This window comes from Silene latifolia, chromosome 10 (genome assembly GCF_048544455.1).
Source record: "Silene latifolia isolate original U9 population chromosome 10, ASM4854445v1, whole genome shotgun sequence".
Lineage (NCBI taxonomy): Eukaryota > Viridiplantae > Streptophyta > Magnoliopsida > Caryophyllales > Caryophyllaceae > Silene > Silene latifolia.
In genome coordinates, this window is record NC_133535.1 from 22852294 (window position 1) to 22864425 (window position 12132).

Below are 12132 nucleotides of genomic sequence, written 5' to 3' on the forward strand. Positions count from 1 at the left end.
GCTTATCAATTTACGGAAATTGAGTCTTGGGATCACTTGTATTATTCTTGAGGGAGATCAATTATGCAAGTGCAATGAGTCTACACGATTAAAATGAATTTTAAATAGACTTAAATCACCTCGATGAGTTGCTTATTTCGTTTTGTTTTTCCTTTCTTTTTCAGTGTAGATCACGATCACTTAAACTGCTAATAATAAAATGGCTGGCCGTGCTGACGACCCAATGCCAAGTGCCACATTGGACCGTGAGTCCTGGCTTCGGATCTTCATGAATCGGATGAATCGGTCTACTCGATCAAGAATGATGGATCAAACTTCGCGGACTGGGAGGCGGCATTACGGAATGCTGCCGCTGCGCGACGGAAGCTCAAATATCTGACAGAGCCCATCCCGTCAAACCCAGGCCCCACGGCTGGAGCTAACGAGATCGCCAAGTATAACGATTTCGTCATGGAAGCGGGTGCGATTAAAAACGTACTCATTTTTGCAATGGAATCCAATTTGCAGAAACCCTTCATAGCCCAAGGTGCAAACAAGATTTTCACCACGCTCACTAAGGAATTCTCGAAAGCACCGAGAATCGTGACCTATGAGCATACCACTCGCTTCTTTGATGCGAAACTCCAGAAGGGCCAACCGGTTAGCCCACACATTCTCAGCATGATTGAGAATGTCGAGAAGCTGGAGACCTTTGATTGTAACATAAGCGAGAACATTGTTATCGACCGCATGCTTCATTCACTCCACGATGGTTTTTCGCAATTTAGAGCGAATTACTATATGAATGATTTGAAGAAAACCCCCCATGAACTGCACTCCCTTCTCGTACAGACCGAGAAGGACATGAAGTCCAGTGGGAGCTTGAAACAGGATGTTCTCGTTGTCACAAACAAGGGGAAAGGTAAGGGCAAAGCTCAGGCAAACCTAGCAGTAGGTAAACCGAAGTTCAAGAAGTCGGGCTCAGGTAAGAGTGGACCTGGTGAGTCGAGCACCTCATCAGGCGCGACAAAGAGCAAGAATGAAAACATGGAATGCCATCATTGCCACAAGACTGGGCATTGGAGGCGTACATGTCCTGTTTACCATGAGGACATAAAAGCAGGTCGCGTTAAACCTGTTGGTATGTCTTCTTCCTCTTCTACTTTTATTCATATGATTGAGATTAACCACGCAAGTTACGGAACTTGGGTACTAGATACTGGTTGTGGTTCTCATATGTGTAATCATGTGCAGGGGCTCCGAAACATCGAACCCCTCGTAAAGGGTGAGGTGGACCTGCGTGTCGGGAATGGAGCACGAGTGGCTGCCGTCTCGAGGGGAACATACGTGATCCAGCTTCCCAGCGGATTTGAGTTATTTTTATATAACTTCTATTATGTACCCAGTCTTTCTAAAAACATTATTTCAGTTTCTGCACTTGACAAACTTGGTTTTTCATTTGTAATAGAGAATAATACTTGCATTTTCTCATTACACGATATGATTTATGGCAAGGCAGTCTCCATGAATGGAATTTATGTTTTAGATCAGACCACCGAAATATTACACGTAATGAATAAGAAGTTAAAGGTTGGTGACAAAGATCAAACGTATCTATGGCACTGCCGTATGGGACACATGAATGAGAAACGCGTAAAACAGCTCATAAAGAATGGAGCTATCTCGGCCTTTGATTTTCAATCATTTGGCACGTGTGAATCATGTCTCATTGGTAAGATGACTCGAATTTCCTTCAAAGGTGTTGGAATGCGCGCTGCTGACCTATTAGGACTCATACATACGGATGTGTGTGGACCTATGTCAATCACCGCACGAGAAGGCTATAGGTATTTCATCACTTTCACGGACGATTTAAGTAGATATGGCTATGTCTACTTAATGAAGCACAAAAGTGAATCCTTTGAGAAATTCAAGGAATACCGGAATCGGGTACGTAACCTCTTTGGGTAGAAAGATTAAAACACTGCGATCGGACCGTGGTGGCGAGTATCTTTCTCACGAGTTTGATCAACACCTCAAAGACGTGGGATTGCCTTGCGATTAACTCCACCCGGAACACCTCAGTTGAATGGTGTGTCCGAACGGAGAAATCGAACACTACTTGATATGGTTCGATCCATGATGAGTCACACCGTGTTGCCTGACTCATTGTGGGGTTATGCTCTTCTGTCAGCTGCTCTAATACTTAACCGAAGTCCGTCTAAAGCTGTTAACAAGACTCCATATGAACTATGGAAGGGAACGGTCCCTAACTTGTCCTTTATACGGGTTTGGGGCTGCGAGGCTTATGTCAAGTGGAGACACGAAGATAAGCTCGGCCCGCGATCGGTCAAGACATACTTTATAGGTTATCCTAAAGGAACGCTTGGTCATTACTTTTATTCGCCAACCGAACAACGTGTATTTGTTGCGGCTAGTGCGACATTCTTAGAGAAGGAATTTCTCAAGAATGCAAAGAGTAATAGAACCTTCGAATCGTTCGGAGATTCCGAACCAAATACCGAGCAACCATTGGAGGAACCAGTTCCTTCAATCCCTATTCATGATTAATATTTCGAGGAACCTAGGAGGTCGGGAAGAGTCTCTATTCCTCCGGACAGATACATTGGTATGGTCAAGGAACATGACATAGATGACATTCTACTCTTAACGAGTAGTGAACCCGCAACCTATAAAGGTACCATGACTAGTTCTGACTCAAAGCTATGGCTTGAGGCCATGCAATCCGAGATGGACTCCATGTATGAGAACAACGTATGGGATCTTGTTGACTTACCTGCTAAGGTTCGTCCCCTTCAATGCAAATGGCTTTACAAGATAAAGCATTCTGTGGAAGGTCAACAAGATATCTATAAAGCACGACTAGTTGCTAAAGGTTTCACCCAAGTGCCAGGTCTGCACTACGATGAAATTTTTGCACCCGTAGTCATGCTGCGTTCCATTCGGATTATCTTAGCGATTGCCGCTTTTCATGACTATGAAATTTGGCAGATGGATGTGAAAACCGCCTTCTTAAACGGTGTTTTGGAGGAAGAGTTGTACATGGTACAACCCAAAGGTTTCATCGATCCAGAACATCCTAAAAAAGTGTGCAAGCTTAAGCGTTCCATCTATGGACTTAAGCAAGCTTCTCGAAGTTGGAATCATCGTTTCGACCAAGTGATAAAAGAAAATGGATTTACTCGATCCGTCGAGGAACCATGTCTATATATCAAGTCGAGTGGGAGCAAGATTGTCTTCCTAATATTGTATGTCGATGACATACTCCTGATTGGGAATGACATACCTCTCTTAACTTCGATAAAAGTATGGTTGAAGAACCATTTCCAGATGAAAGATCTGGGTGAGGCACAAAGAATTTTGGGCATCCGTATCTATCGAGATAGATCACGTCGGATGTTATCTCTCAGTCAGGAGTCTTATATAGACAAGATACTAGAGAGATTCAGCATGACTAACTCCAAAAAGGGGTTTCCTCCTATGGCTCCAGGGATGCATTTGAGCAAGTCTCAGGCACCAGAGACACCGGAAGAGAAAGAGCGCATGACACGGATTCCTTATGCCTCGGCAATAGGATCAATCATGTATGCCATGATATGCACACGTCCGGACGTGGCATATGCATTGAGTATGACAAGTCGATTCCAACAAAGATCCGGGTGAATCACATTGGATGGTCACAAGAACATTCTTAAGTACCTACGGAGGACTAAAGATTGGGCATTGACTTATGGAGGCGAACAAAAGTTATGCGCAACCGGTTACGCAGATGCTAGCTTCCAAACGGATCGAGATGACTCGAAATCTCAGTCTGGATTCGTTTTTACTCTTAATGGCGCTGCAGTCAGCTGGAAGAGTTCCAAACAAAGTGTTACAGCAGATTCTACGACTGAGTCCGAGTACTATGCCGCGTCTGAAGCTGCAAAGGAAGCGATATGGATGCGTCAATTCTTACAAGGACTATCTGTAGTGCCTAGTTCGAATGACCCGATCACCATCTATTGCGATAATAGAGGTGCCATCTTCCAAGCTAAGGAGCCTAAGTCTAGCAACAAGTCTAGACATGTACAACGGAAAGCTCATCTAATCCGAGATTACGTGGAGCAAAAGGAGGTAGTGATAGAAAAGATTGCTACAGATGATAACATAGCAGATCCTCTCACTAAACCATTACGACAAGATAAGCATGAAGGGCATGTTAATTCCATGGGAATTAAACGTGTTCTTGAGTTGTAGTACTCTTTTATGGATTAGATTCATTCCCTTTTGTACTCTATACGACATCATCGTTTTGATATTTATATATATTTTGTTTTTCATGTGGATTTGTAAGACAATTTTGAACACCACAAAGTGAACTGAACAAACATTATATTTTTGGTCCTTAATTGCCCACGTGAGCTGATAACTCTGGCAATTATTTTGTGACGTTGGTTGATGGTGGGTTCAACGAGCCATAAGTCAAAAGGTTGACTGACCAATCACAGAGGCGATTTATACGGATATCTCGTAGGACACAATTGTGACATCGACGTGGAGTCCTAAATGTTTTATAACATTCGGTGCCAGGTCGTGGATAGGACCTCCATGGTGATCCTAAAAGTCGATTCTTTTGACTATCGACCGTCTCTTGAGACTAAGGCAGATTTTGGGTGACTTTGGTTTCTTTCTCACGGTCATCCGTAACGAGGGCCAAGTAGATTTTTTCTGGTCATTTCATGCTTTGTGCTTAGATCGGCGAGTCGAGTTGAAGGAAATATTCACCTTTATCGTACTCGATATTTCTCGGGGCCACTCGAGGAGTCAGAATCGAAATGCATGGCCATGCTCGAATACGGATTCGTTTTATCAATTAAGTTACTCTCTAGTCGGGGAAACCACTCTTGATACAGATCGATTGTAAAATACGACCTTTGCGGATCCGGATCTGCAAATTGTTTTACATTGAGTGGAAGAAATTTTAAATGAATATGAGAATCGGTTATCGCACATACACTTGTACGGACAAGTGGGAGTTTGTTGGAGCCGTGTCCTCCAGTTAGTGCGGATAACGTTATTACACATACACTTGTACGGACAAGTGAGAGCTTGTTAGGGTGGTGTCCTCTACCATTAGTGCAATAACATTTAAATCTCTAAAAGGATCAAAGGGTATACTTTTGTATTATTATCAGTTGGTCCACGTTTATCAATAACGGTTGGCTTGCTAGATAAGTTTGACGTTATTGTCATACTGATGGCGGTGATCAACTGGTCCCTAAAAGTCACACCTATAGGATACGTTTGAGAGATGTGACGGTATGAAAATACAGTCATGTTGATGCCTAATTTGACTAAGCAGTTAGTCGGAGTTATTGACTAATAATTAGTCAAACGCGATGTTGAGATAATTATTTAATACGGATTAAATAATACTGGCTAATGTGAATTAAGCGGTTAATTCGTAAATTAAATATAAACGATTATATTTAATTAATGCATATTGAATTAATTATACAATATTGTCTTTGTCGGACAAGTATTAATATGTCGACTAATCCATGTTACTAGTCGATATTTTAATAACCGATAACCGATGACGATTTATAATAAAACCCGTCATATACATTTTAGCGAAACAAGTCGGACCACGAGTTGAATAAGGAGAAAGTGGAAAGCCCACTTCCTCCCCATGCATACCCACGGCCGAACCCATGAGAACAAAAGGAGAGTTTTCTCTCCTTTTGACCTAATTCATTCATTTGAAAGAAAATTAGGGTTTCAGTGCAATTTTCTCTGAAATTCTAGATCTCACATCGAAAAACCTCACAACAACTCTCTCAATATTGCAAGTCAATTAGAGAGTATTTCTAGCACAAGGGGCATAGTCTCAGACGGTCTTGGGTGCAACGATTTGGAGGAAATCTACTTTGATTTCTGTTCTTAGGCCGAATTTCAAAGGACCCGAGGTTGATTCTATTCTCTTATCGTTTTCTCTTGTATTTTGTTTTATGACAATAATCACATGTTAAAATTTGCGTTATAGTCCTAAATTTTAAGGGTTTTATACGGATATTACCCCACAGATATTAGTCACTCATTTGAATAGTAAAAGTAATAATATTATCAGCGAGATTAGTGAAAGTGGTAGAAACAACGGGAGTAGTGAAATAATTAATATTAATGCGGTAATAGTGAAAGTAACAATAATTACGGCAGGAGTAGTGAAAATATCAATATTAATGCGGCAGTAGTGACAGTAACAATAATTACGGCGGGAGTAGTGAAAGTAACAATGATTACGAGCAAGTAGCTAGTGAAATGTTATTACTATTGTTTCATTAATAAGAGTAAAATATTAACAGTGGGAGTAGTGAATTTGTCTCAAAATTTATTTCATCGTAATTTTAGGATATGTCGTAGAAAAATATATTAATGATAAATTTATGGGCTATGCAACTTTAAGTAATTTTATTTAATGAAAAAAAAATGGTAAGTAGAGGTAGCCCGGGCGAAGCCGAGCACCAATACTTTATTCTTAATCTATAAAACAAAATATAGTCATGTGAGATTTTGTTTGATTTATCGTCATGAATGCTATAAGAATATCAAATTTTTATAATTTTTAATAATGCGTAACTAAAGATATTCACGTTGCAAAATGTTTCTCGGCAAGTGTGATAAACCAGCTGTTACCTTTGATTTAGATGAGAGGGAGTATATTTCAAAAAATATCTTTTATAGCTCAAATATAATGATAACAATTTATTAACTCTCTATTTTTTTTCCGAGAAAACACAATTAGGGATATAGTTTTGTTTTATACGAGGTAAATTCAAGTCATTATCGAATAATAGTATCAATAAAATATTTAGAAATATATAGATTTGTATAATTTTTATTTATATATTGTAATTAAAAGATTATAGTTTAAATTTTCACAAAAATAATATAATTTGATAAAAAAAAATAATTTAAAAATAATTTTAATAAAAAAATAATAACTTAATGAAATAAATTATATCAGAAATTTTTAATTTCTTTATTATTGTGTGAATGCACTCAAGTGTCATTTATCTTCCCTATTTAATTATGTTTTTTAAACGAAAAATTGTAAGATCGGCGTTTCTTTCCGTATATAGGAGATATAGAGGATTATTTACATGATTTGAATCTACAATATCCACTCAAATATCTCTGATTTAGGGTTAGAAGGGTCTTGACTCTTGAAACACATGTTCCAGATTTGAGTCCTTTTGAATCATAGATTCAGTACTTGAGTCGATCAAACTAAGCGGGAAAAATGAAAAGGCCAGAAAGTTTGGAAATCATATTCCAAAAAAAAAGGCGGAAAAGAAACCCTCGGTCGCGCTTGATTTTAATTTGAAATTATATCCTATATATTACCGCACAATTACATTAACTGAAGCAAAAGAAGATATTGATTACTAAAACTTGTTTAAAATGGGAGCGGAAAATGAGATAGCGCCACCGATAGGTATCGATCTGGGAACAACGTATTCATGTGTGGCGGTATGGCAGCGTGGTAAAGTTGAAGTCATTCCCAACGACCAAGGTAACCGTACCACGCCGTCTTGTGTTGCTTTCAACGACATGCAACGCTTGATTGGTGATGCCGCCAAGAATCAAGCCGCTGTTAACCCTTCCAACACCATTTTCGGTCTCTTCTTCTCTCTTTTACAATGATTTTGGTTTGTGCGTATAATATATTTATCGACTTTTTGAGTCGGATCAAAATATGCTATTTTTTTTACCTTTAACATAATTGACTTAGTTACTCCATGTATACTGAATTGTATATACTATATGTTTGTTGGACTTTGATTAAAATATCTTATGTATTTGTATAATTTTAAGAAAAGGATGCATATAATTGACTCGGAAGGAGAGAGTAAAATATGTACCGTAATATAAATTTAGTTTTCTTGCTTGTTGGGTAAGAATTATGGGATCGAAATGAAAAAAAATTGATGTCAAGAATACTCGTTTCCGTCACATCCTATATCAATTTTTCACTTTGATTAATTAAGTCTATATAATTGAGCATTTGAGCGTTATTTCGTTTACTTTCTTCGTGTTACTACCTGTTTTTTTTTTTTTTTTTTTTTTTTTTTTTTTTTCAAAAGTCTGTAATTTTACTTGCAAAGAGGGGCTAGCAGGGGCTCTCTTTACAATACTTAACAATGAAAATTTCGACATTTTTTAGTTAAATGTTTTTAAACGTTTTTCGAAGTTAGCCGATGGCATTGTTTGTCCGTTCCCCTTTGAAATGTTTTCACCCCTAGTATATGCTGATATTTTGTTCTTAATTGTTTGTTCCAAAATGCTTAGACATTTTTGTACTTAAAACATTACATTTTGTTGATTTTTAAGAAGGGAAGTGCTTGATTGTTGTAGCATGCCTATAAAAATAGAGTACTGTAACTAGACCTGTACTCAGGCCGGGTCAGGGGGCGGGCCTTACTCTCCTGGTCAGACCCGGGCCATGCCAGGGGAGGGGCGGGCTTTGTCGGGCCGGGTGGGGTTGGGATGTGCTTGACCCGGGACAGGATCCGAGGCGGGTCAAGGGTAGGCCAGGCTGATGGCCCTTACCAATTTATTTATTTATTTTATTATTTTTGCTAAAATGACGGCCCAAGGGTGGGCCGGGCTGCAATTTTAGGATGTGGGCCAGGCCAGGTTGCATAAAATGACGGGTCAAGGTGGGTCGGGTTCGGGCCGGGTTAGCCCGTGTTGATGGCCAGCTCTAACGGTAGGTAGTGTTAGAGATGTGTATCTTATTTTCCAATAATGTGATCGAGTTAAGAAGCATATGCCTTTGTACGCAGTTTCTTGGTAAGAGAGTCTTTTGGAAATCATACGATTTTGCCTGTGTGCTGCAATCCATTCATTTACTGCAACCTTATCCTCGGATCCAATTGTGCGTTTGATTTACGAATTAATATATGATGACAAATGTTCTATCCTTTTCCCCTCGTCTACGTGGATTCTAATTTCATATATCAACTGATAATATATATGACAGATGCAAAGAGGCTAATAGGCAGGAAATTCAATGACGAGTCTCTGCAGAATGACATCAAACATTGGCCCTTTTCAGTAGTTGCTTCTCCATGTTCTGATATTGATAAGAAGCCTATGATCGTTGTCAACTACAAAGGCGAGGAAAAGATGTTTGCACCCGAAGAAATATCAGCCATGGTTCTGACTAGGATGAAAGAAGTGGCTGAAGCCTATCTTGGCTCCACTGTTAAGAATGCTGTCATCACTGTTCCCGCTTACTTCAATAATTTACAGCGACAAGCTACTAAGGATGCTGGCACCATTGCTGGACTTAATGTGATGCGCATCATCAATGAGCCAACAGCTGCCGCCATTGCTTATGGACTCGATAAAAAGGCTAGTACCCATGGCAATGGCAAAAGAACTGTACTGGTTTTTGATCTTGGTGGGGGTACTTTTGATGTCTCCTTAGTTAGCATCGAAAATGAGGCATTTGAAGTTAAGTCAGTGAGCGGTGATACCCATCTGGGAGGAGGAGACTTCGACAGCAGAATGCTTGGTCATTTTGTGGCTGAGTTCCAGAGGAAGCATGGTAAGGACATTACTGGAAATCCTCGAGCCATTTCGAGGATGAGATCAGCTTGTGAGAGAGCAAAGAGGACACTATCTTCAGCCACGTCAGCTAATATTGACATAGATTGCCTTTTCGAGGGCATTGATTTTTCCTCAACGCTCTCCCGTGCCCGATTTGAGAAATTGAATATGGATCTGTTTGAAAACTGTATGTACCCTGTTGACAAATGTCTGAAGGATGCCAACATGGAAAAGACTGATGTTACCGAGGTTGTCCTAGTTGGCGGGTCAAGCCGGATCCCAAAAATCCAGCAATTATTGACAGAGTTCTTTAGTGGTAAGGAGCTTTGTAGGAGCATCAACCCGGATGAGGCGGTTGCCAGTGGGGCTGCAACATATGCTGCATTTTTAAGTGGTCTGGATTACAAAGACTTCCTGCTTCAAGATGTCACTCCATTGTCTCTCGGAATTATTATACATTCTGGCGAATTGGTTGTTCTGATTCCTAGAAACACTCCAATTCCTGTTCGAAAGGAGGAGATATTTACTACTGTTTATGACAATCAAGCAGCAGTGACAGTCGGGGTGTACGAAGGTGAGAGACCAATTGCCAAGGACAATAACTTATTGGGTAAATTTCGCCTTACTGGGATTCCTCCAGCACCTAAATGTGTTCCTAAAATTAATAACTGCTTTGAAATTGATGCGGATGGCATCCTCAAATGTTCAGCTCAAGAGCTCTCCAGTGGTAGCCGGAGTGAAATCACTATAACTCATCATACTGGTAGGCTATCAAAGGAAGAGATTGACCGAATGGTACAGGAGGCCGATAAGTACAAGGTAGAAGATGAGATTTATCAACAAAAAGTTGAAGCTATAAACGAATTGGAAAGCTATGCCGGGACCATGAAAAGGGTATTGAGACGACATGGTAGAACGGTTAGTCGAAAACAGGAGAGGAAGATGGGTGATGCCATTGAACAGGCAGTTCAGTGGCTAGATTGGAATTTTCTTCTAGCTGATGTTGCCAAGTTTAAGGACAAGTTGAAAGAGCTTGAGGACATATGTGAGCCTATTGTTGGTAAAATGCTAAGGGATGATGAGAATAATTGGCTTGGTCCGAAAATTGAGATTAGCGATGACGAATCTTAGGTGCTGCTTGGCCAAACACCCTAAATTAGGAGTTGTAAAACTACTTTTAAAAAGTTAAAAACTAATTAATCACCCCAAAAGTAGAAGTAGATATTTTCTACTTCTACCTCTACTTTTCACATAAACAACCAAAAAAAGAAAAACAAAAGTGGTATGAAAGTAGTTAGGCCAAACACATACATAAGTAACTTGTGAATAAACTCCTTTTAAGAAGTAAAATCTATTTTACACAAACAAGGTCAAACAACACCTTAATTAAGTTTGGTTATAACACAAATTTTTGTTTAAGACCGATTTACTGGGGTTATAATTAGGAGCTTTGTTGAACTCATACTCTTTAGAGTTTTCACTTTTCTGAATTTTGGTTCCTGATTCTGTTTTTATCACTTGTCTTGTTTAAGACGGACTTACCATGTTCCTCTATCTGAGCAACTCTTGGACTGGAGTATTTTTCTCCCTTTGATAGCACGTTTATTCATATCTCGTGTTAAATTTTTTTTATTTTTTTTTAAAATCAACATTGCTTGCGAAAAGTTTAATTCTATTGCGTTGACCCAATTTTTTAGCAGAGCGACGGTGAAAGTCAAGTTACGTTGCTATGAATCGATTAACATCGTGAAGCATTGGGGATTGAATTAGACCGGGAGTAGCACGAAGCTTCATGATCGCGTAGAGCAAAAGATAAGGCAATTATCGACGATTTATGAGCCTCTCTATATACGTACATGACAACATCTATGAGGCAGTCGACACTCGATAGGAAGCCTTAACGAGTAGGTCAAAAATAGAGATGTTACTGCTTTCTTTATTGAATTTGATTCAATAATTACCTCTCGCACTTTTATACTCGAGCTAATGGAGCATGACTTATAACCACGATATTCGGTTAAGCGTTTGGAAACCAAATTAGGAGGAAAAGAGAGGGGAGGGAGAAGGAAATAAGATAAAGGAAAGGTAAGAATGAAGGGTGGATATTTGAAAACATTTTCTTCAAATATTTGTTACTAGATTTCAAGTCCGGGCGCTGTCCGGGTAATATCGTATGTAGATACAAAATACTCTATATTTATTTGGCGTTTAAACAACTTTCATATACGAATGAAATTCTGTGTGTCCGAAATCAAAAACTATGCTATCCAAGGCGTTTTACAATCAAACATACACTAGAACTGTTCATGGGTCGTCCCGTCCATTGAACCCAGCCCATCCCGCCCGCTAAAAAAATGGGTACGGACAAGGCATTTTACGAAAAATGCAAAGGCCCAGCCCACTAACCCGTCCCGAACCCGCTTGTCCGTGGGCCAAAAATTAAACGTGAGTCCGGCCCATATCCGGCCCAAGCCCGCGTTTGAACACCTCTAACATACACTATTACATAATTCTTTCGATTTGTCAAAAACGTAT

At 39.6% G+C, this 12132-nt stretch overlaps 1 protein-coding gene across 1 annotated transcript; it reads left to right on the plus strand.

Moving 5' to 3' along the window:
• Positions 1-7434: 7434 nt before the first annotated feature.
• On the plus strand, positions 7435-10918 carry LOC141608879 (heat shock cognate 70 kDa protein-like). Its single transcript, XM_074428224.1, has 2 exons — positions 7435-7660; positions 9026-10918. The coding sequence occupies exons 1-2, from the start codon at positions 7444-7446 to the stop codon at positions 10726-10728; spliced, it is 1920 nt and encodes a 639-aa protein (XP_074284325.1). The 5' UTR covers positions 7435-7443; the 3' UTR covers positions 10729-10918.
• Positions 10919-12132: the final 1214 nt, after the last annotated feature.

Coding starts and splice junctions, on each gene's coding strand:
- LOC141608879 (XM_074428224.1), top strand. CDS start 7,444: ATGGGAGCGGAAAATGAGATAGCGCCACCGATAGGTATCGATCTGGGA. Junction 7,661..9,025: donor CCCTTCCAACACCATTTTCG/GTCTCTTCTTCT, acceptor TATATATGACAG/ATGCAAAGAGGCTAATAGGC.